This window comes from Gopherus evgoodei, unplaced genomic scaffold (assembly GCF_007399415.2).
Source record: "Gopherus evgoodei ecotype Sinaloan lineage unplaced genomic scaffold, rGopEvg1_v1.p scaffold_41_arrow_ctg1, whole genome shotgun sequence".
Taxonomy (NCBI): domain Eukaryota; kingdom Metazoa; phylum Chordata; order Testudines; family Testudinidae; genus Gopherus; species Gopherus evgoodei.
The window spans coordinates 1,462,823-1,482,873 of NW_022060062.1; the positions used below are offsets into that span (position 1 = coordinate 1,462,823).

The 20,051-nt window shown below is 47.2% G+C and overlaps 1 protein-coding gene and 2 non-coding genes across 3 annotated transcripts in view; 1 reads left to right on the plus strand and 2 right to left on the minus strand.

Annotated features, from left to right (window-relative positions):
• Window positions 1-3,685: 3,685 nt before the first annotated feature.
• On the minus strand, window positions 3,686-3,879 carry LOC115642563. Its single transcript, XR_003998206.1, has one exon. It is a non-coding gene; the product is annotated as a U2 spliceosomal RNA (small nuclear RNA).
• A 2,217-nt stretch (window positions 3,880-6,096) lies between these two features.
• LOC115642564 lies at window positions 6,097-6,286 on the minus strand. The gene has a single exon (XR_003998207.1). It is a non-coding gene; the product is annotated as a U2 spliceosomal RNA (small nuclear RNA).
• Window positions 6,287-19,576: 13,290 nt separating this feature from the next.
• LOC115642551 (bone morphogenetic protein receptor type-1B-like) overlaps window positions 19,577-20,051 on the plus strand; it is a 30,321-nt gene continuing 29,846 nt past the window's right edge. Inside the window, exon 1 of the mRNA XM_030546173.1 lies at window positions 19,577-19,675. Coding sequence (XP_030402033.1) covers window positions 19,577-19,675 — 99 coding nt within the window. The remainder of the gene's footprint in view (window positions 19,676-20,051) is intronic.

The following is a 20,051-nucleotide window of genomic DNA, read 5'->3' on the forward strand; positions in this document are numbered from 1 at the left end:
CACACACTCTGTAAGCCTATCTTTCTCTCTCTCTCTCTCTCTCACACACACACACACACTCTGTAAGCCTATCTCTCTCTCACTCTCTCACAGACACACTCTGTAAGCCCATCTCTCTCTCGCTCTCTCTCTCTCACACACACACACTCTGTAAGCCCATCTCCCTCTCTCTCTCTCTCACACACACACACTGTAAGCCCATCTCTCTCTCTCGCTCTCTCACACACACACTCTGTAAGCCCATCTCTCTCTCTCACACACACACACTCTGTAAGCCCCTCTCTCTCTATCGCTCTCTCACACATACACACACACACACACACACACACCCTATAAGCCCATCTCTCTCTCTCGCTCTCTCACACACACACTCTGTAAGCCCATCTCTCTCTCTCTCTCACACACACACACACACACACTGTAAGCCCATCTCTCTCTCTCTCACACACACACACACTCTGTCTGACAGGCATTGGGCTGTGGGGTTCCCTGCTGTAGCTGCGCAGGCTGGAGCCTGCTCCTCCTGTGACAGGCAGGGGCTGGTGCAGAGCATGGCAGGACCTGGAGATGACATGTCCCCTAATGGCAGGGCCCTTTCACAGCAAGGGCAGCACCTCCCCACGGTAGCACAGACCCACCTACTCCTCCTGCTTTCTCCTGACACCAGCCCTAGACTTCCCGGCACCGCCTCATGGCAACTTCTGCTTCCGGACTCACACCAGAAATGGGAACTCTGGGCCAGGCCTAGCTCACAACTTCCTGCTCACCCCCTTCCTGCTCTGCAAGATGGTTAAGGGGGGGGATGAGAAGAACCCAGGACTCCTGGCTCCCAGCCCCACCTGTACTAATGTACCAGACCCCACTCTAACCCCAGCACTGGGAATGGAACCTAGGAGTCCTGGCTCCCAGCCTCCCTTTCTCTAACCACTAGACCGCACTCCTGCCCTTCTCGGGAGCCAGGACTCCTGGGAACTATCCCCAACTCTGGGAGTAGACTGGGGTCTAGTGGTTAGAGCAGGAGGAGCCAGGACTCCTGTGTTTTATTCTCAGTGCTGCTGTTTGACCCTGGGCCTCAGATTCTCCTCCTACTTTTTGGGTATGTAGCCTGTAAACTCTCTGGGGCATGGCCTGTCTCTCGCTGTGTCTGGACAGCACCCGGAACAACGGGGCCCTGATCTCAGCTGGGGCAGAGACTGTCTCTGTGTCTGTCATAAACAGATAGCTAAGGGTTAATGTTCTTTTTCCTGTAAAGGGTTAACAAAGGGAACCAAACACCTGACCAGAGGACCAATCAGGAAACAAGACTTTTTCAAATCTGGGTGGAGGGAAGTTTTGGGTGAGAGTTCTTTGTTCTTTTTCTTGGTCCGGTGACCCTCTCGGCTCTGAGAGTGATCTTTCTATCTCCAGGCTTTCTAATCTTCTGTTTCCAAGTTGTAAGTACAAGGATAGTAAGACAATAGGTTTATATTGGTTTTTTTGTATTTACATGTGTGTAGTTGCTGGAATGTGTTAAATTGTATTCTGTTTGGATAAGGCTGTTATTCATTTTTTCTTTTAAGCAATTGACCCTGTATATTGTCACCTTGATACAGAGACCATTTTATGTCCTTTTTCTTTCTTTTGATATAAAGATTTCTCTTTAAGACCTGTTTGAGTGTTTTTCACTGGTTAAGGCTAAGAAACGAAGGGAGGGGGAAAATCTCTTGGTGTTAGATTTACTAAGCCTGACTTTGCATACCCTCTGGGTGAGGGGGGAGAGAGATTAGATCTCTCAGTACTTGTATTTCAAGGACTTGAAGCAGGGAATCTCCCAGAGTACCCAGGGCGGGGAAATCTGGGAGGAGGTAAAGAGGGTGGAATACCTTTGTTTAGATTCACGGAGCTTGAATCTGTATATCTCTCCAGGAACCCAGGGAGGGAACACCTGGAGGGGAAGAGGGAGAAGGGAAGTGGGTTATTTCCCTTTGTGGTGAGACTCAGGGCATCTGAGTCTTGGGGGTTCCCCAGGGAAGGTTCTGGGGAGACCAGAGTGAGTCAGACACTGGAATTTTTCTGGCTGGTGGCAGCGATATCAGATCCAAGCTGGTAATTAAGTTTGGAGGTTTCATGCTAGCTTCTCATGTTCTGAACTCTAAGGTTCAGATCTGAGTAGGAAAGTTATGACAGTGTATGTGCAGCCCATGGCAAAATGTGGACCTTGATTCTGCTCCGGTCTCTGTAGGTGCTGCTGTTGTGCAGATAAATAATCATAATACTAGAAGTTGTGGCAGTGCATGAGTGCACCACCATTGCCATGCAAGGGCTAAATATGATTCTTATCCCTGTGACCCCCACCTGTACAGCCTTTCTTCCCCCCCGGCTCCCCGATTCTCCACCCTGAGCCCCTTGTGCTACTGCCCTTGTCAACGGCAGCACAGAAAGCCGCCCAGCCCTAGTGCCAAAAGAAGAAGATGTGTGTATGTGAGGGGGGGGAGGCTTTGCAAAAATTGGTCACACCAATAGGAAACCACACCCAGCAATTTGTGACTTCACTTCCCAAAATTAGATATATACATACACACACACACACAGCCACCTTTGCCAATGCACCACCTCACCTCATCCAGGGAGGTCTAGGCGGGGAGCTCTGTGTGGAAGCGGCGATGGACGGCACCATCAAGGTAGATTCTGGAGATGATCTCAGGAGATTTGGTCTTTAGGGTGCTCTAGAGTTCTCCTTTGCTCCATACTGAGGTTCTGTTTTTCTGCTGAGGCTGTGTTTCTTTGCCCCCCCCCCCTTTTTAGGACTGCTCTTTTCTTCAGGTTATTCTAGCATCATTTCACTCCTGTAGGCTAGTCTGGGCTGAGAGGAGCTGCCTGACTCCTTTGTTCTCCTTTTCCCTGCTTGTAGCCCTTGCTGCGTTTGCTGTGCCCACTGGCAGCTGCTTCAACACAATTAGTTTTTTTTTAAAGCCTTAAAGAGTCCTGTGGCACCTTATAGAATAACAGACATCATCAGATGCATTTGGGTATTCACCCACGAAAGCTCATACTCCAATACGTCTCTTAGTCTATAAGGCGCCACAGGACTCTTTGCTGCTTTGACAGATCCAAACTCACACGGCTACCCCTCTGATACTTGAAAATTCGTTTTTTGCTTGAGCCTTGTTACAGTCTTGGCCTTCACAACATTCTCTGGCAAAGAGTTCCACAGGTTGATGGTGGGTTGTGTGAAGAAATACTTCCTTTTCTTTGTTTTAAACCTGCTGCCTAGTAATTTCATTTGGTGACCCCTAGCTCTTGTGGTATGAGAAGGAAGAATGAACACTTCCTTCTTATTTTCTCCACACTAGTCATGGTTTTATAGACCTCCTTTGTATCCCCTTTTAGTCGTCTCTTTTCCCAGCTGAAAAGTCCCAATCTCATTAATCTCTTCTTCTACAGAAGCTGTTCCATAGCCCCTCAGCATTCTTGTTGCTCTTTTTTCTGAATCTTTCCACTTCCAATATATCTTTTTTTTTCAGATGGGGCAACAAAGAACCTCAACTCTATCAACTCACAAAAAGCTCCCAAGACATAACAATATTTTCTCATAAAGAAACCAAAACTCTGGACATTTCAATGACTTGGAAAAAAAAACTGCTTTCAAGAAATATCATCAGAGTAAAAGCCTTTCTGCTTTTCTAACCAAAACAGTCTCCCCAAAAGGAGATGCACCAATCTCGGAGACACTGCAATATGAGGTCAATGTATGGGGTGGACAGAGCAAGCTCCTAGTCCAGCCCCCTGTTTGGAAAACCAATGGAATATACAGTCTTTAAATTAAGGACATATCAGATATTCAACTGATAAGAACAAATACAGATTTAAAAGTTTATTAGAGAGTGTTTAAAAATAAATGATACAAAGAGTTTGAAGTGTCAGTTCTCAGTCATTGGGGGGAACATACAGAGTATATGGGGATGTTGGTATTTTGGTATTGTACAGCACATAACATATACGGACTGCAACGTCTCCAATGTGGGGTGTTCGGTGGGTGAGATCAGGATACAGTCAAGCAGTAGTGGGGGTACATCACTCATACATACAAGGAGCTATAGTTAATTGTAAGTATAAATAAGCAGTCTGGGTAATGGGGACAGAATGACCCTCACATGGTGGAGTTTGGTTCTGTTGGTTCAGGGCTTAGGGGGTATAGTCCAGCGGGGGGGGGTGGTTTACAGTTCCTTACCCAATGTTTTCACTCCTCTTAACCAGAAGGCCAAGAAGCAATGCTAAGACTCTACTAAGACTCTATGATGTACATGCACCCCTGCCCCCACTGTGGTCCCTGCCCCCACCGCTTTCGACCTCACCATGATGAGCTCCCAGACACGCAACGGACACCCTAACTAGGTAACTCTAAGTGAGGCTCACTTCCCGAAAATGACTCCAGTGGAAAAGTTCAAAGCAAGACCCCTTAATACACAATTCTGTTCAAAGACGGTTCCCTTTACACTCCTAATGTGCACAAACCCACCCACTGACCTGTGACTAGCAATCTCTCACTGTTAACTCTGTCATAACATTTTTTCCGAGATCTGGACCTTAGCATCCAAAATATGGGTGTTAGCATGAAAACCTCCAAGCTTAGTTACCAGCTTGGACCTGGTAATTGCTGCCACCAGCTAGGAATTATACAGTGCCTAGCTCACTGTGGTCTCCCCAAAACCTTCCCTGGGGGACCCCCAGACTCAGATTCCTTGAGTCTTACAACAAAGGGAAATAACCCCCTCCCCTTGTTCCCTTGTTACTTCCTCCCAGGCTTCCCTCCCTGGACGACCCTAGGAGATTCCCTGCTTCCAGTCCTGGAAACACAAGTACTGAGAGATCTAATCTCTCTTCCCCCTCACCCAGAGGGTATGCAAAGTCAGGCTTAGTAAATCTAACACAAATAGATTTTTTCCCCTGACTTCTTCCTCCCACCAATTCCCTGGTGAGCTGCAGACTCAATTCCCTGGAGTCTCCACTAAAGAAAAACTCCAACAGGTCTTAAAAAGAAAGCTTTATATAAAAAGAAAGAAAAAGGACATTAAAAATAGGCTCTGTATCAGGGTGACAATATACAGGGTCAATTGCTTAAAGGAAAAAAATGAATAAACAGCCTTATCAAAAAAGAATACAATTTAAAACATTCCAGCAACTACACACATGTAAATACAAAAGAAAACAATATAAACCTATTGTCTTACTATCCTTGTACTTACAATTGGAAACAGAAGATTAGAAAGCCTGGAGATAGAAAAATCACTCTCTGAGCCAAGAGAGGGAACAGACCAAGAACAAAGGACTCACACCCAAAACTTCCCTCCACCCAGGTTTGAAAAAGTCTTGTTTCCTGATTGGTCCTCTGGTCAGGTGTTTGGTTCCCTGTGTTAAACCTTTACAGGTAAAAGAACATTAACCCTTAACTATCTGTTTATTACAAACTCATACAGCAAGACAGGGCAAAGCAAGCCTATGCAAGTGCTATACCGCAACCCCAATGCTCTTGTCTGCTCCTTCCCACAAAACTACCTCAAACATGCAGTCAATGGCATCAAATCAATTCCTTGCCATGGTAGGGCCTCAGGCACTGGTGCACCTCAGTCCCTCTGAGGTGATCAGCTGGTTCTTTCTGGCCTTAAATGCTAGGAATGTGACTCAAAGGGCCACGACTTTCCTCCTCTTCTGCGCCTATGAACTATCCCTCATCTGGACAAAAAGTTTACAGAGACTGTTTCCTAAGTTAAAACAGTGGCATTTTCCAAAGGGGAAAGGGATGGCAAATTTCTCTTCTGTAGGGAAACGAGGGAACAAATGATCCAAACCGTGCACTCCATTCTGGAAGGTATACTAAGGAGAGCGATTAAAGAACCTACACAGAATAGACTAAGAAAGCAGCTGTTTGACCTACAATGAGACAGTAAAATCTGCAAGAGCAGCCTTTCAACTCAGAGGCCTAATAAGATGTTACTAATAACTAACCAAAGAGATACAAATGACTCAAAACCCTACTCTTAGTACAGACCGAATGGTAACACAGACACCACCACATTTCTTGGCTGCTCTTCAACCATCATATCTCCCCATAGGGAGGTCCAGTGTTCCCGGATGTCATTACTGCAATAACAGGGTGATGCGTGCAGTGGATGGAGCAAGCTGCCATTCCATCTCCCTAGTCCAAAAATCAGTTCAATAAATAGTCCTCAGTTAGAGGAAGGATCAGTTATTAAAGTGTTAAGAACAGATGTAACATTTTGATTCAAGCTAATCCTCTACATAATATCAGGTTTCAGAGCAGCAGCTGTGTTAGTCTGTATCTGCAAAAAGAACAGGAGTATTGTGGCACCTTAGAGACTAACAAATTTATTTCAGCATGAGCTTTCGTGGGCTACAGCTCACTTCTTTGGATGCACAGAATGGAACTCAGAGACAGGAGATATTTATATATACAGAGAACATGAAAAGGTGGAAATATGCATCCTCTACATAATGCATAAATTACCCCAAAATAGCAAGTTTGGTTTAAAAAGACATAAAAAGCACATAGTCTGATACTTGGGGAAATCTAAGTCTAAAACACACAACCAATTTGGGGATTGTGCCCTACTTCTTAATTGTCTGCCCTGAAGTCAGCACTCGCAGTCACGAGCTAAGCCAGACACCTCAAGTCCTCTCATGGATCAGGAACTGGTTAGCAAATAGGAAACAAACGGTAGAAATAAATAGTCAGTTTTTACAACAGAAAGGGGAAAATAGCAGGCTTCTAAAGTATGAGATGAGACTACAGACATTGGTCAGTTTAGACAAAAGATGACTGAGGAGGGATACGATACAGCACTGGTTCTCAACCAGGCATCTGGCAAAAGAAACCTGGGCTTGACCCACCTCAGCAGGCCACCAAGCCTGCATGCCTCATATTCGGGATGGGGGAGGATGAAGGAGGGGCACAACAAAAAATTGCAGCATCGCTGCAGAAGAGAGAGCTCTCCCCCTGCCATCATCTGTAAGGGTTGCCTCACAGCCACTGACTCCCCAAACAGGCAGCAGCTAGCCAAGAAGACACACCACTGCTCTGTTCAAGTAAGAAAAGTCTAACCACCATTCTTTCTTTCCACAACAAGGGGTAACAGCCTCACAAAATTGGGTAGAAGCTCATAAATGATGTTTTCCAAGGAAATTGTTGGCTTAAAAAAGGAGGGAAGAAGAAAGGAGTAAAAAAAAATTATACAATCTGAAAAGCAACCAGAGCAAACTGCAGAGGCACTGCCAGGGCACACGCGCCTTCTGCTCATTCAGGGTGACTACACTGACAGCCCACTAAACCTCTCGCTTTTAGAAGAAATTTAATTGAACTGATTTAAATCCCGAGTTTGATCATCAGAACGAGGTATATTGGGAGCAAAACCAGCCCCTTGACCAGCGACTCGCTTCGCTGCATGCAATGCACTGTGGGTATGAAAATAAGAGTCCCCAGTGGCTCCCGCTGCTCAAAGGAGTCTTTTCTCAGGGCTGCCCCTGCTCGTTCCCCAGCTGGACAGAGATTGGGATGGAGGCGAGAAGCTGCTCTCCTGAGACAGTCCCGCTGCCGCCCAGGCACATGGAGAACAGAGCTTGACCAGGAAGCTAGAGGGCACTCGGCTCCCTTCTGTGTTAGCAGGCTAAAACCCAGAGCAAATGCACACACTTTGCAAAGAAACAAGAGCTGGGATCTCCAACAAATATCAACATTTTATCAAGATGATCAAAAAAAACAAGTATGGTACAGAATTTAGGCATAAAACTTTCTGGTGATCAGGGAATAACACAGATTATCAAGGGGGTGCAAAATTCAGTTTAAGATTAGGTGGCAGAAGGAATACATAATCTGCAATAACCCCAACTGAGGGTAAAAGTTTAACAGGTCAACGTACAGCCACTGAGCTAGGAGGGTATGTTGTTCATATGATAGCTAAGTTCAGGTGTGGAGCAGCACAAGTGGATACAATGATGAGGATGTATTGACCCTCATTTGGTGAGATTTAACGTTCACTGTTTTTTAATCGTTGCCACAATATATAGTGTAAGCAGGGTCAGAATGAACTCTACCCTGCCATCTGTTGTAAAGGCCTTTTGGGGCTGATGTTATTTGCATGGTTACACCCACTCCCGATTGCATGATGGGAGTGCTTGTCCAAACAGACATTTCACCTGCTGTGGGATCCCCAGGCTCTTTGTTATTGGGACAGGCGTAATCAAGTGTATTTTCCAGTTTATTTTGACTCAAGGACAGAATAACTGTACCTGACATTTGAGGGGGTGAGAGCTTTGCCCTTCCCTGAAAAGTACTCACCATTAAGGTTATGGGGTCAAAAACCCAAAGCCCCAGAGAAGGAGAAATGGATGCTTGTTCCCAGTGTGTAAATGTTGCTTTTATTCCTGCTGTCCACGAAGTTGTTTTTGAATCTATTAGAGTTATTAGTTACTGGCACTAAATTTGAGCATTAGGTCTCTTGTCATGGTATGTTTTGGTACTGATAGATAAAAGTCTGCTCCATGTGTGGTGTTATGGAGTGAGGTAAAAAATGCTATTTGGACAGGTGATGCATGGACCCCAAAAGTCATCCAACACCCCACCCCACCCACAGCTCTACTCTCAGAGTCCAGAAGTTAATCTGCAAAATTATCTTGAAGCCTGAGTGGAAAGAAGTGGCTGAATGCCTCACCCCACCATGATGTTTCACAGCTGACTTCACTGCCAGGCACTCAGCACTACATCTTTACAACTATCAGTGTATAAGTGAGGGCAGAGTCAGCCACCCGAAGTATGTCTGAAGGACATAAATCCACACCGTGTAGAGGTCAAGCATAGGAATTTATTACACACAGCACTGACGGAGTGTCACCTGGTTTATTAGGCTCAGAGACACTGTCAATCAATTGATTACAATATAATATATAGATTTTCCATGGGTGGGGGAAAGTGATGGGGTAGGCAGTTCCACACCCCGGGATAGGTTTTGCTGCAAGCCAAGATAGCACATTAGCCAATGGTTAACAGGATACATACTGCTTCCGCCCATGGTCTCAAGTTAGCAAGTTAACATTTAATACTTTGATGAAATGTTATTAGTATAAAATATCTATGTTGAATTCTGATTTGGGGTCCATAGGAATTGAGCAACTCCTTTGATTGTCCAGTGGGTACATTCCTAGGGGTTAAAGCAAAGAAACAGTGAAAGTATATGGCAATACAGATTAACCCGTTTATGTCTTAAGGCAGGCATTGGTCCCTGGGAAGGGAGGTGAGAGGCTGCCATATCTTATACTGACATGTGCCAATTTTCATAAACTCAAGGTTGGATCTGTGGGAAGAACGTTCCCTACAGAAGATACTGACGCAATAGGAACAGGGATCCTTTGTTCAATTTGAAACTCTGAATAAGACACAATTATTTAGTTCTTAGCTCCAACACCTGGCAATTTGCTGACCAGGCTTATTTTAGCAAAAAAAGATGACCTGTTTACACCAGCTTTCTCTTAGCTAATCACTATTTGCTAGGCCTCTGGTCTTTGGGTCTGGGAAAGAGCTGGCACAATCCATATACCAGGTTATTATATAAAATGCAGATGGATTTTAACCTCTCAGTGTCTGACGCTTAGAACCAAACATCACTGATTTGAGTTCAGAAACACAGAACACCACTCCTCACAGACTGAAAATCAGCTCTGTTTTTAAAACAGAAAAAACATAAAACCAACATCTAGGGCCATAAGCCCCCTCTACCTAATACCCATATTCAGCCTCATTCTCATTATGGAAACCCATGTCCCTTGCCTAGCGAGTGTCATATAGATTAGGGCGAGGCCATCAATCATGCCATGCCAAGTACTGTTCTACCGTCCTTCATTCATATAACCAGGAGAACTACACTGGACTCTCTCCAATTTGTCCACATCCCTTCTCATGTGGGTCCCAACCCCAAACGTACTCACATTTCACCCCAATGGCCCCAAAATGCCGGCTTTTAATATGCAAATAGGATGTTGCCATGGTCAGATCACCCCCGAGCTCTCCAGTGGAGCCTGCTGGCAGAGAATAAGGTGAAAATTAGCCAGGACATCGCTCAGTCAATTCCCTGTGCTCCCAGCAGGTGGTATTGGAAAGCTCCAGGATCACTCACTTCCCTTTCTCTCATCAGCTTCAGGCCCCAGGGTTACAAATGCACAAACCAGTTGGGATTGTAACCACAGAACATCCCTTCTGCCCTGGGCTCAAGGAGCACAGGGTGTGGGGCTGCTCTGAGAGAATGGACTTGCACACTTGGGATGTTAGTGCAAAGATACAATTTCAATTTCTCTTAGAGAAATTTGAGGGCAATTTATATTTGGTAAAAATCTTATTTAGTGGAAGAAAAGCTACAGTGACAGCCTGGTTACTGGGGTGAAAAACACTTTCCTCCTGCGAGAAACAAGATGTTAGAATTAGAAATTTACATCGTTTGTTCCAGTGTTGGCACAGGTTTAATATTGCTTCTGTGTTAGCTTTGTTTCAGGCTGTGACCGTTTCGATTTATTGGGGGTTTTTTTGGTTCTTTTTAGTTGGAGTGCAGCAATACCAGTTTTGACACCATTCTGCATGCTTTATACAGATTTGGCCAGTATTCAATTCCTTTCTAGGAGGGTGTATTTATTGTATGTTCATTTATCATCCTGCTGTTGCACACTTTTCTGATAAAATGTTGAAATTATTAATTTGTGGCATTTGTACATTATTATTTTTAAAAACCAAGTTTTCCTTAATGTTTGGGTTTTAAATTAAGCATTGTTTTTGGTTTCAATTTTTTTTTGTCTAGGTTTTGAATTCTGATGGGATATTTAAGAGGATTTTGGATTTAATTCTAAATTTGGATAGATTTAGATTATTTAGAGTAAACCCTGTTTATTATTTTATTTTAATAAAGGTTGTATTGCTGGAACCCCTGGACAGGGGGTAGAGGAGATGAGTGGGAGGGTCTTGGGGCTCCGCAGCAGAGAGCCCATTCGGGGATGATCCCCCAGGGAAGGCTGGAAATCAGGGTCCCCCTCACCAGAATAAAGTCCCCAGGAAGGATTGATTGAGACTGGTGCGAGGGGTTAGTTTGTTAGCATGGCTCCGCGGCTCCCAGGAGGGCTAAAGGGAGGCACCCCCTAGACAAGCTGGGGGGCTGGGAGGTGGGTGACAGCAGGAGCACTTGGCCCTCAAGGCTGAGACTCGCCAACTCATCACAGCAGTGACTGTGCAGAGGGCCACCAGCTCCTGTGTGTCTGCATCCCCCGCGCTGCATTCTGAGGGGTGTCTGGTGACTGCAGCCCCCTCCCCTGCTGCACCCTGGGGGGGTGTCTGGTGACTGCAGCCCCCTCCCCGCTGCACCCTGGGAGGGTCTGGTCCCTGCTGCACCCGGGGGCGGGGACTTCTAGTCACTGCAGCCCCTCACCCCGCTACACCCGGGGGTGGGGTCTGGTGACTGCAGCCCCCTTCACTGCATCCTGCTGGGGGGATCTAGTCACTGCAGGCAGCCACCACCCTCGCACTCACACATGGGGGGGCGGAGCTTTTTTCTTGCACTCCGATTGGTCAGGGCTCTGTTTCCTCTTCCTATTGGCTGTGTTGGGAGGGACGGAGCTTCCCGGGGGGAGGGGGGAGGCCGCGGCCGCGAAGAGGGTCCTGAGCAGCACCTGGCGCAGCCCACAGCGCCAGCGGGTAAAGGCGGCGGCGGGGGCCTGAGCTGCCCAAACTCCCCCCGGCCCCCAAACACCTCCCGCCCCCGTCTAATACCCCCCACACCCTGCCCCCTCCTCAAATGCGTCCAGCCCCCCTTTCTACCTCCCACAACCCCTCCTCCACCCCCCGCCCCCTCCCCAAACACCTCCCACCCCGTCTAATACCCCCCACCCCCGAACACCCCCTGCCCCCTCCCCAAATGCGTCCAGCCCCCCTTTCTACCTCCCACAATCCCTCCTCCACCCCCCGCCCCCTCCCCAAACACCTCCCACCCCGTCTAATACCCCCCACCCCCGAACACCCCCTGCCCCCTCCCCAAATGCGTCCACCCCCCCCATCTACCTCCCACAACCCCTCCTCCACCCCCACCCCCTCCCCAAACACCTCCCACCCCGTCTAATACCCCCCACCCCCGAACACCCTCTGCCCCTCCCCAAACACCTCCCACCCCGTCTAATACCCCGGACCCCCGAACACCCCCTGCCCCCTCCCCAAATGCGTCCAGCCCCCCATCTACCTCCCACAACCCCTCCTCCACCCTCCGCCCCCTCCCCAAACACCTCCCACCCCGTCTAATACCCCCATCCCGACCCCCCCTGCCCCCTCCCCAAATGCGTCCAGCCCCCCTTTCTACCTCCCACAATCCCTCCTCCACCCCCCACCCCCTCCCCAAACACCTCCCACCCCGTCTAACACCCCCACCCCTGAATACTCCCACCCCCTTTCCCCAAAAGCGTCCAGCCCCCCTCTGTACCTCCCACAACCCCTCCTTCACCCCCGCCCCCTCCCCAAACACCTCCCACCCCGTCTAATACCCCCAACCCCAAATACCCCCGCCCTTTTCCCCAAATACGTCCAGTCCCCCCTGTTCTACCTCCCACACCCCCTCCTCCACCCTCCACCTCCCCAAACACTTCCCCCATCTAATACCCCCACCCCCGAATACCCTCTGCCCCCTCCCCAAACGCGTCCAGCCCCCCTTCTACCACCCACACCCCCTCTTCCACCTCCCTCCCCAAACACCTCCCCCGTTTAATACCCCCTGCCCCCTCCCCAAATGCATCCAGCTCCCCATTCTATCTTCCACACCCCCTCTTCCACCCCCCGCCCCCTCCCCAAATGCATCCAGCCCCCCTCTTCTACCTCCCACACCCCCTCTTCCGCCCCCGCCCTCTTTCCCCAAATGCGTCCAGCCCCCCCTCTTCTACCTCCCACACGCCCTCTTCTGCCCCCCGCCCCCTCCCCAAATGCATCCAGCCCCCCTTCTACTTCCCACACACTGTCTTCCACCCCCCGCCCCCCTCCCCAAATGCCTTCCACCCCATCTAGCTCCCCACCCCCAAATACCTCCTCCCTCATCTACCCCCGTCCCCCCAAATACCTCTCACCCCCCTCTTCTACCCCGCCCCCAAATACCTCCCGTCCTCCCCTTCTCCAATCCCCGCCACACACCCCCCCCCCGAGATACCTCCCAGACCAGAACATAATATGGAAAAAAGCAGGGTTTTGTCCTAAACATAAGGCCAGCAAGCATTCACAGTAGAAAGTCGAGGAAGATCACCAATTAATTTTTGAAATGGGCTCTGTAGCCAGGACATGATTTCATTGAATTGATGCCTTGCAGACTGAATTGTGTTTGAATACCTCTTCATGCTGCTTATTTAAACCACCCTCTTGTCTCGTGTTGGTTTTTTGCTTTGTTTTTTATTTAATAGAATCATGTTTTGCTTTTAATAGTGTTAGCAGATAAAGTGAAATCCACAAATCAGTGTGTAAGGTTAGGCTGATAAAGAATTATGCAATGTTTGTATAAAGTGCAGTTTTAAAAATGTGGTTATAATATTTACTGTGTTTAATTCCATTTTCTTCATACTGTTTTTGCTGTATACTATTAAATTACAAAACCCTTCTCTGTTAAAAGAACATTCATGTTATGAAGTCAAATACTTAAAAGTTAGCAAATCCCAGAATTTGAAGGCTGCCCAAGCATCTAATAAAAACATTTCAGCCCCCTTTACTTCCCAGTGCATGAGAAACTAATATTGTCCCAAACCCAGGAATAAAACTTTTAGGCAAATAGGTTAAATATATACAGATATGTAATATGTTGGTCTGGATGACTACAACATTAGAGAAGGGAGCTCGGACATAAATCCTGTCCACTGCAGAGATTCTATGGGAATTTTCCCAAGGGAGTTTTCATCCTTCAGATAGATCTTCGTGTAAAATTGCTTGATTGGTTGCCTTTCAGAGCCAAGTCTTCATGAACAAGCTATCGCAATTGACCCATCACACAGAGGAAAGTAGTACCTTAGACGCCTTTCTGAACTTGTGATTGCTGTTTCAGTTCCACTACATGGTCAGCGGATATCCAGTCTCAGAAGCAAAGCTGTCGTTATGTTCAGTACAATGTCTGTGCTTTGAAATAAATCAAAGGCCTTCATGGAGGTTTCTCATTGATTTTACAAGAAATGATGAGAGAAATCATGCTCTTCTTGGCTGACATTCACATGTCAGGGTGTGTACATTAATTAGGGGTTTGTGGTTATATAAAAATAGAGCTAAGATAATCAAAGGAAATAATTCTTTTAACTATAATTAATGATCAAATTAATTCAAATAGTTTGGAGAATAAGAAAGGCACATTATCCAATTGACTACGCTACTGAAGCTGCTAAAAGTTTTCTTGTGCTAAAAATACAGTGAGATTTGATATTAAATTAGAAATGTGACCAAACACTGGTTGTAAGGTGCCAAGTAAACAGTTGGTGCTATCTGAATAATAATTAGGGCTCCGTGTCTGTCACGCAGTTTGCAGAAGTCACAGATTCCGTGAGTTTACATGACTCTGCAGGAGCCAGTGTGGCTGATCCCAGGGCCGCCAAGCAGCTGGGTCCTTGGCCAACCGCTCAGGTAGCCCCCAACACATCCACACAGGCTGCTGCTGGAGTGGCCCTGGGGATAGCCACAGCAGCCGCCTCTCTGGCAGCTCTCAGCAGTGATCCTGGGGTGACCGGAGCAGCCGTGGTCCACTGACCCAGGCAGCGGTCCCTGGGTAGCCAGCCAGAGCAGCCGCAGCTTCTGGCAGCTGGTGCTGCTGGCCCCAGGCACCTCCCCCCGGCCCCGCCCCACAGTGGCCCCCTTGTGCCCCCCAACATCATCCCCCCAAGATTTAATCACAGCTATTTTTAGTATAAATCATGGATCGGTCGGGGGGGTGAATTTTTGTTTATTGCCTTTGACCTGTCTGTGATGTCTACTAGAAATACCCATGACTAAATCAGAGCCTTAATAATAATCCCAGAGAGAAACTGATTTTGATTAGAAAACTGACAGTCTCAGTCTCAGATGCCAATTTTATCAGGGCACTTCCCTTTTCAGTTTAAGATGAATAATTGTTGTAGGGTCATTACAGAGAATAATATCACAAAATATGTTTTTTTTTCTTTTAAGAATCATGACAAAAATTCCCAATTTGCAGCTCAAATGATCAATAATAAAATGATAGTTCAGGGGGAGATTTTTTTTAGAGAGAGGGGCCAAATCCTGGGACTTCTCATCTCACAAAAGTGAGCAGGATGTAGCTGGCTACCCTTTTTTCCTGTGCGTTACCAGGATCCATTCCTCAGCTGGACTGCAGCATTTGGCCCTCAGTTGTACACTCGTGGATAGTGGCTCTGGGACCAAATGCATCTCTGGTGTAATTCCACTGCAGTCAGTGAAGTTACACTAGATTAAATTGATCCATGAAGCCTAATTGTTACCTCAGAAACATCAGTTCTCAAGTCAGTGGGGGTTATTTATGGATTTCTAAGGATATGGTAAAAAAAATGGCATCACTGAGAGATGAAGATAACCACTGTGAAACATATAAATCCCTGGAATGCATTTTGATTATAGAGGGTAGGAAAGAAGGTCCTCTTTCCCCCTACCTCCCATCTGCACATACAGACCACTGTTGCTTAAGTGCACAGTCCACAGCTGAGCATTTGCAACATAAAACAGAGAGACTGTTGCTGGTATTCCTAGAACCCTGATGAGTCACACAGGTACACCTGGGGAGCTATTCTGTAGTGTACATCTGTCTCCCTTTAACCTTTGTAGTGAACATCTGATTATGTAAATGGTGTTGACCCATCCGTGGGGTTGTGAAGGAATTTCCCCTCTGGTTAGTTTGGCAGACCCCCTTGGAGCTTTTCATCTTCCTGTGCAGCATGGGGCATGGGTCCCTTGCTGGTTTGAACTAGTAAATGGTAGCTGTTCTTTGGGTGCTTGCTCATGTCCATTGCACATTGTGTGTGTGCTCTCCACATGCACCGGTGTGGGATGTTTTTCCACCAGCAGTATCCATAGGGGACCTGCTCCGGCCCCCTCTGGAGTGGTGCCCGCATGGCACGGTATAGGGGGTGCTGCCGGTTCCCCCCACCCTCAGTTCCTTCTTGCAGCCAGTGGCGGTGCATGGGATGTTTGCCGCTCTTACTAGCGTTGCTTAGGCTTTGTTCGTATGAACTAGAGTTCTTGTAAAGGGAGTGTTTTATAAGGACAAGGTCCAGCTGCAGCTCCACCCAGCCTTCCTACCAAAGCTGGTATCTTCCTACCACTTGAGTCGGGACGTATTCCTGCCTGTGCTGTGTCGCAGGCCACACAAGACTGGACATCCGGGGGGCCTTGGCTTGGCAGAGCTGTATTACAGTCTGTGTTTCTGTGCACTCCCACCCACCTCCACAGGAACTGCTGGGTCACCTAATGTGGAATGGACATGAGCAAGCACTGGACGAAGAAAGGACGGTTACCTGTTCCGTAACTGGTGTTCTTCGAGATGTGTTGCTCATGTCCATTCCATGACCCACCCTCCTTCCCCCCTGTCAGCGTTTCTGGCAAGAAGGAACTGAGGGTGGGGGCAGCTTCAAAGTTTACACAAATGCCTGTGTGGGCAGTCAGGCCATACTCCTGTCTCAGCAATCCAGTCTAGCTTGGGATCCTTGCTGCCCTGCTGTTGTCCTCCCCATGAGGTGATCAACTGAGGTCTATGTGGTAACAGAAAAAGCAGCAAAGAACCCTGTGGCACCTTATAGATTAACACATTTTGGAGCATGAGCTTTCATGGGTGAATACCCACTTCCTCAGATGCATGGTGTGTTGTAAACAAGACACGAGAAGTCATTCTTCCGCTTTACTCTGCGCTGGTTAGGCCTCAACTGGAGTATTGTGTCCAGTTCTGGGCACCGCATTTCAAGAAAGATGTGGAGAAATTGGAGAGGTTCCAGAGAAGAGCAACAAGAATGATTAAAGGTCTTGAGAACATGACCTATGAAGGAAGGCTGAAGGAATTGGGTTTGTTTAGTTTGGAAAAGAGAAGACTGAGAGGGGACATGATAGCAGTTTTCAGATATCTAAAAGGGTGTCATCAGGAGGAGGGAGAAAACTTGTTCACCTTAGCCTCCAATGATAGAACAAGAAGCAATGGGCTTAAACTGCAGCAAGGGAGATTTAGGTTGGACATTAGGAAAAAGTTCCTAACTGTCAGGGTAGTTAAACACTGAAATAGATTGCCTAGGGAAGTTGTGGAATCTCCATCGCTGGAGATATTTAAGAGTAGGTTAGATAAAGGTCTATCAGGGATGGTCTAGACAGTATTTGGTCCTGCCATGAGGGCAGGGGACTGGACTCGATGACCTCTTGAGGTCCCTTCCAGTCCTAGAGTCTATGAGTCTATGTAGTGGAAATTTCCAGGGGCAGGTATATATATGCTAGCAAGCAAGCTAGAGATAACAAGGTCAGTTCAATCAGGGAGGATGAGGCCCTGTTCTAGCAGTTGAGGTGTGAAAACCAAGAGAGGAGAAACTGGTTCTGTAGTTGGCAAGCCATTCACAGTCTTTGTTCAATCCTGAGCTGATGGTGTCAAATTTGCAGATGAACTGAAGCTCAGCAGTTTCTCTTTGAAGTCTGGTCCTGAAGCTTTTTGTTGCAGGATGGCCACCTTAAGGTCTGCTATAGTGTGGCCAGGGAGGTTGAAGTGCTCTCCTACAGGTTTTTGTATATTGCCATTCCTAATGTCTGATTTGTGTCCATTTATCCTTTTCCGTAGAAACTGTCCAGTTTGGCCAGTGTACATAGCAGAGGGGCATTGCTGGCATATGATGGCGTATATTACATTGGTGGATGTGCAGGTGAATGAACCAGTGATGGTGTGACGGATCTGATTAGGTCCTGTGATGGTGTCGCTGGTGTAGATATGTGGGCAGAGTTGGCATCGAGGTTTGATGCACGGATTGGTTCCTGAGCTAGAGTTATTATGGTGCGGTGTGCAGTTACTGGTGAGAATATGTTTCAGGTTGGCAGGTTGTCTGTGGGCAAGGACTGGCCTGCCACCCAAGGCCTGTGAAAGTGTGGGATCCTTGTCCAGGATGGGTTGTAGATCCTTGATGATGCATTGGAAGGGTTTTAGCTGGGGGCTGTATATGATGGCCAGTGGAGTCCTGTTGGTTTCTTTCTTGGGTTTGTCTTGCAGTAGGAGGCTTCTGGGTACACGTCTGGCTCTGTTGATCTGTTTCTTTATTTCCTCGTGCGGGTATTGTAGTTTTGAGAATGCTTGGTGGAGATTTTGTAGATGTTGGTCTCTGTCTGAGGGGTTAGAGCAGATGCGGCTGTACCTCAGTGCTTGGCTATAGACAATGGATCGTGTGATGTGTCTGGAATGGAAGCTGGAGGCATGAAGGTAGGCATAGCGGTCGGTAGGTTTTCGATATAGGGTGGTGTTAATGTGACTATCACTTATTTGCACCGTGGTGTCAAGAAAGTGGACCTCCCATGTAGATTGGTCCAGGCTGAGGTTGGTGGTGGGGTAGAAGCTGTTGAAATCGTGGTGGAATTTTTCCAGTGTCTCCTTCCCATGGGTCCAGATGATGAAGATGTCATCAATGTAGCGTAGGTAGAGAAGGGGCGTGAGTGGACGAGAGCTAAGGAAGCGTTGTTCCAGGTCAGCCTTAAAGATATTGGCATATTGTGGGGCCATGCGGGTGCCCATAGCAGTGCCACTGATCTGGAGATATATATTGTCATCAAATTTGAAATAGTTTTGTGTAAGTATAAAGGCACAGAGCTCAGCAGCCAGTTGTGCTGTGGCATCATCAGGGATAGTGTTCCTGACAGCTTGTATTCCATCGGCCAAACTGGACAGTCTCTACGGAAAAGGATAAATGGACACAAAACAGACATTAGAAATGGCAATATACAAAAACCTGTAGGAGAGCACTTCAACCTCCCTGGCCACACTATAGCAGACCTTAAGGTGGCCATCCTGCAGCAAAAAAACTTCAGGACCAGACTTCAAAGAGAAACTGCTGAGCTTCAGTTCATCTGCAAATTTGACACCATCAGCTCAGGATTGAACAAAGACTGTGAATGGCTTGCCAACTACAGAACCAGTTTCTCCTCTCTTGGTTTTCACACCTCAACTGCTAGAACAGGGCCTCATCCTCCCTGATTGAACTGACCTTGTTATCTCTAGCTTGCTTGCTAGCATATATATACCTGCCCCTGGAAATTTCCACTACATGCATCTGAGGAAGTGGGTATTCACCCACGAAAGCTCATGCTCCAAAACGTCTGTTAGTCTATAAGGTGCCACAGGATTCTTTGCTTCTTTTACAGATCCAGACTAACACGGCTACCCCTCTGATACGTGGTAACAGAACTGGTTTGTAACAGGTTTGTCTTTCACATTCTTCTGTCAGGCTTGCTGGCAGACTTGTCTGAGGATCTGACAGAGGCAAAGCACAGGGACTACCCAGAAGAACACAGGCAAACCAGAATCACTCCTCTCCTGCAGCAATGGGTTGGCTGGAAGCATCAAACTGGCAGCTTCACGTTTCCTTAATCGTGCTACTCTCCATGCACATGAAGGGTAAGGAGAAAAAAGTGTTCCGCAATGTAATTCTAACAGGGTGGTGAGCTGAAAGATAAAAGGGAACTGTTCAAATTTATTATGAAAGGAAAAGTTTAGTGTGGAGAATCGCAGCTTAAGACTCTCCAAACCACAGTGCAGTCTGGGAAAGTACAGCATTTTAGCTGTCAGTATGGCGCTCCTCCTGCCATGCACCCCACTTTGGAGACCACTGTATGAAACAGTTCAGCGTTCTGTGATGCACCTACAATCCTTCAGTACTGGACATGTGGTTTGTTTGAGAGTATTTTTTGTTTGGTGTTTTAGGAAATCTTACTCTGGCTTCCTAATAGGACATGATACAGTTAAAACAAATGGCCAGAAGAAACAGCAGTAATACCTTTGTAGAGTCAATTTGCTCTC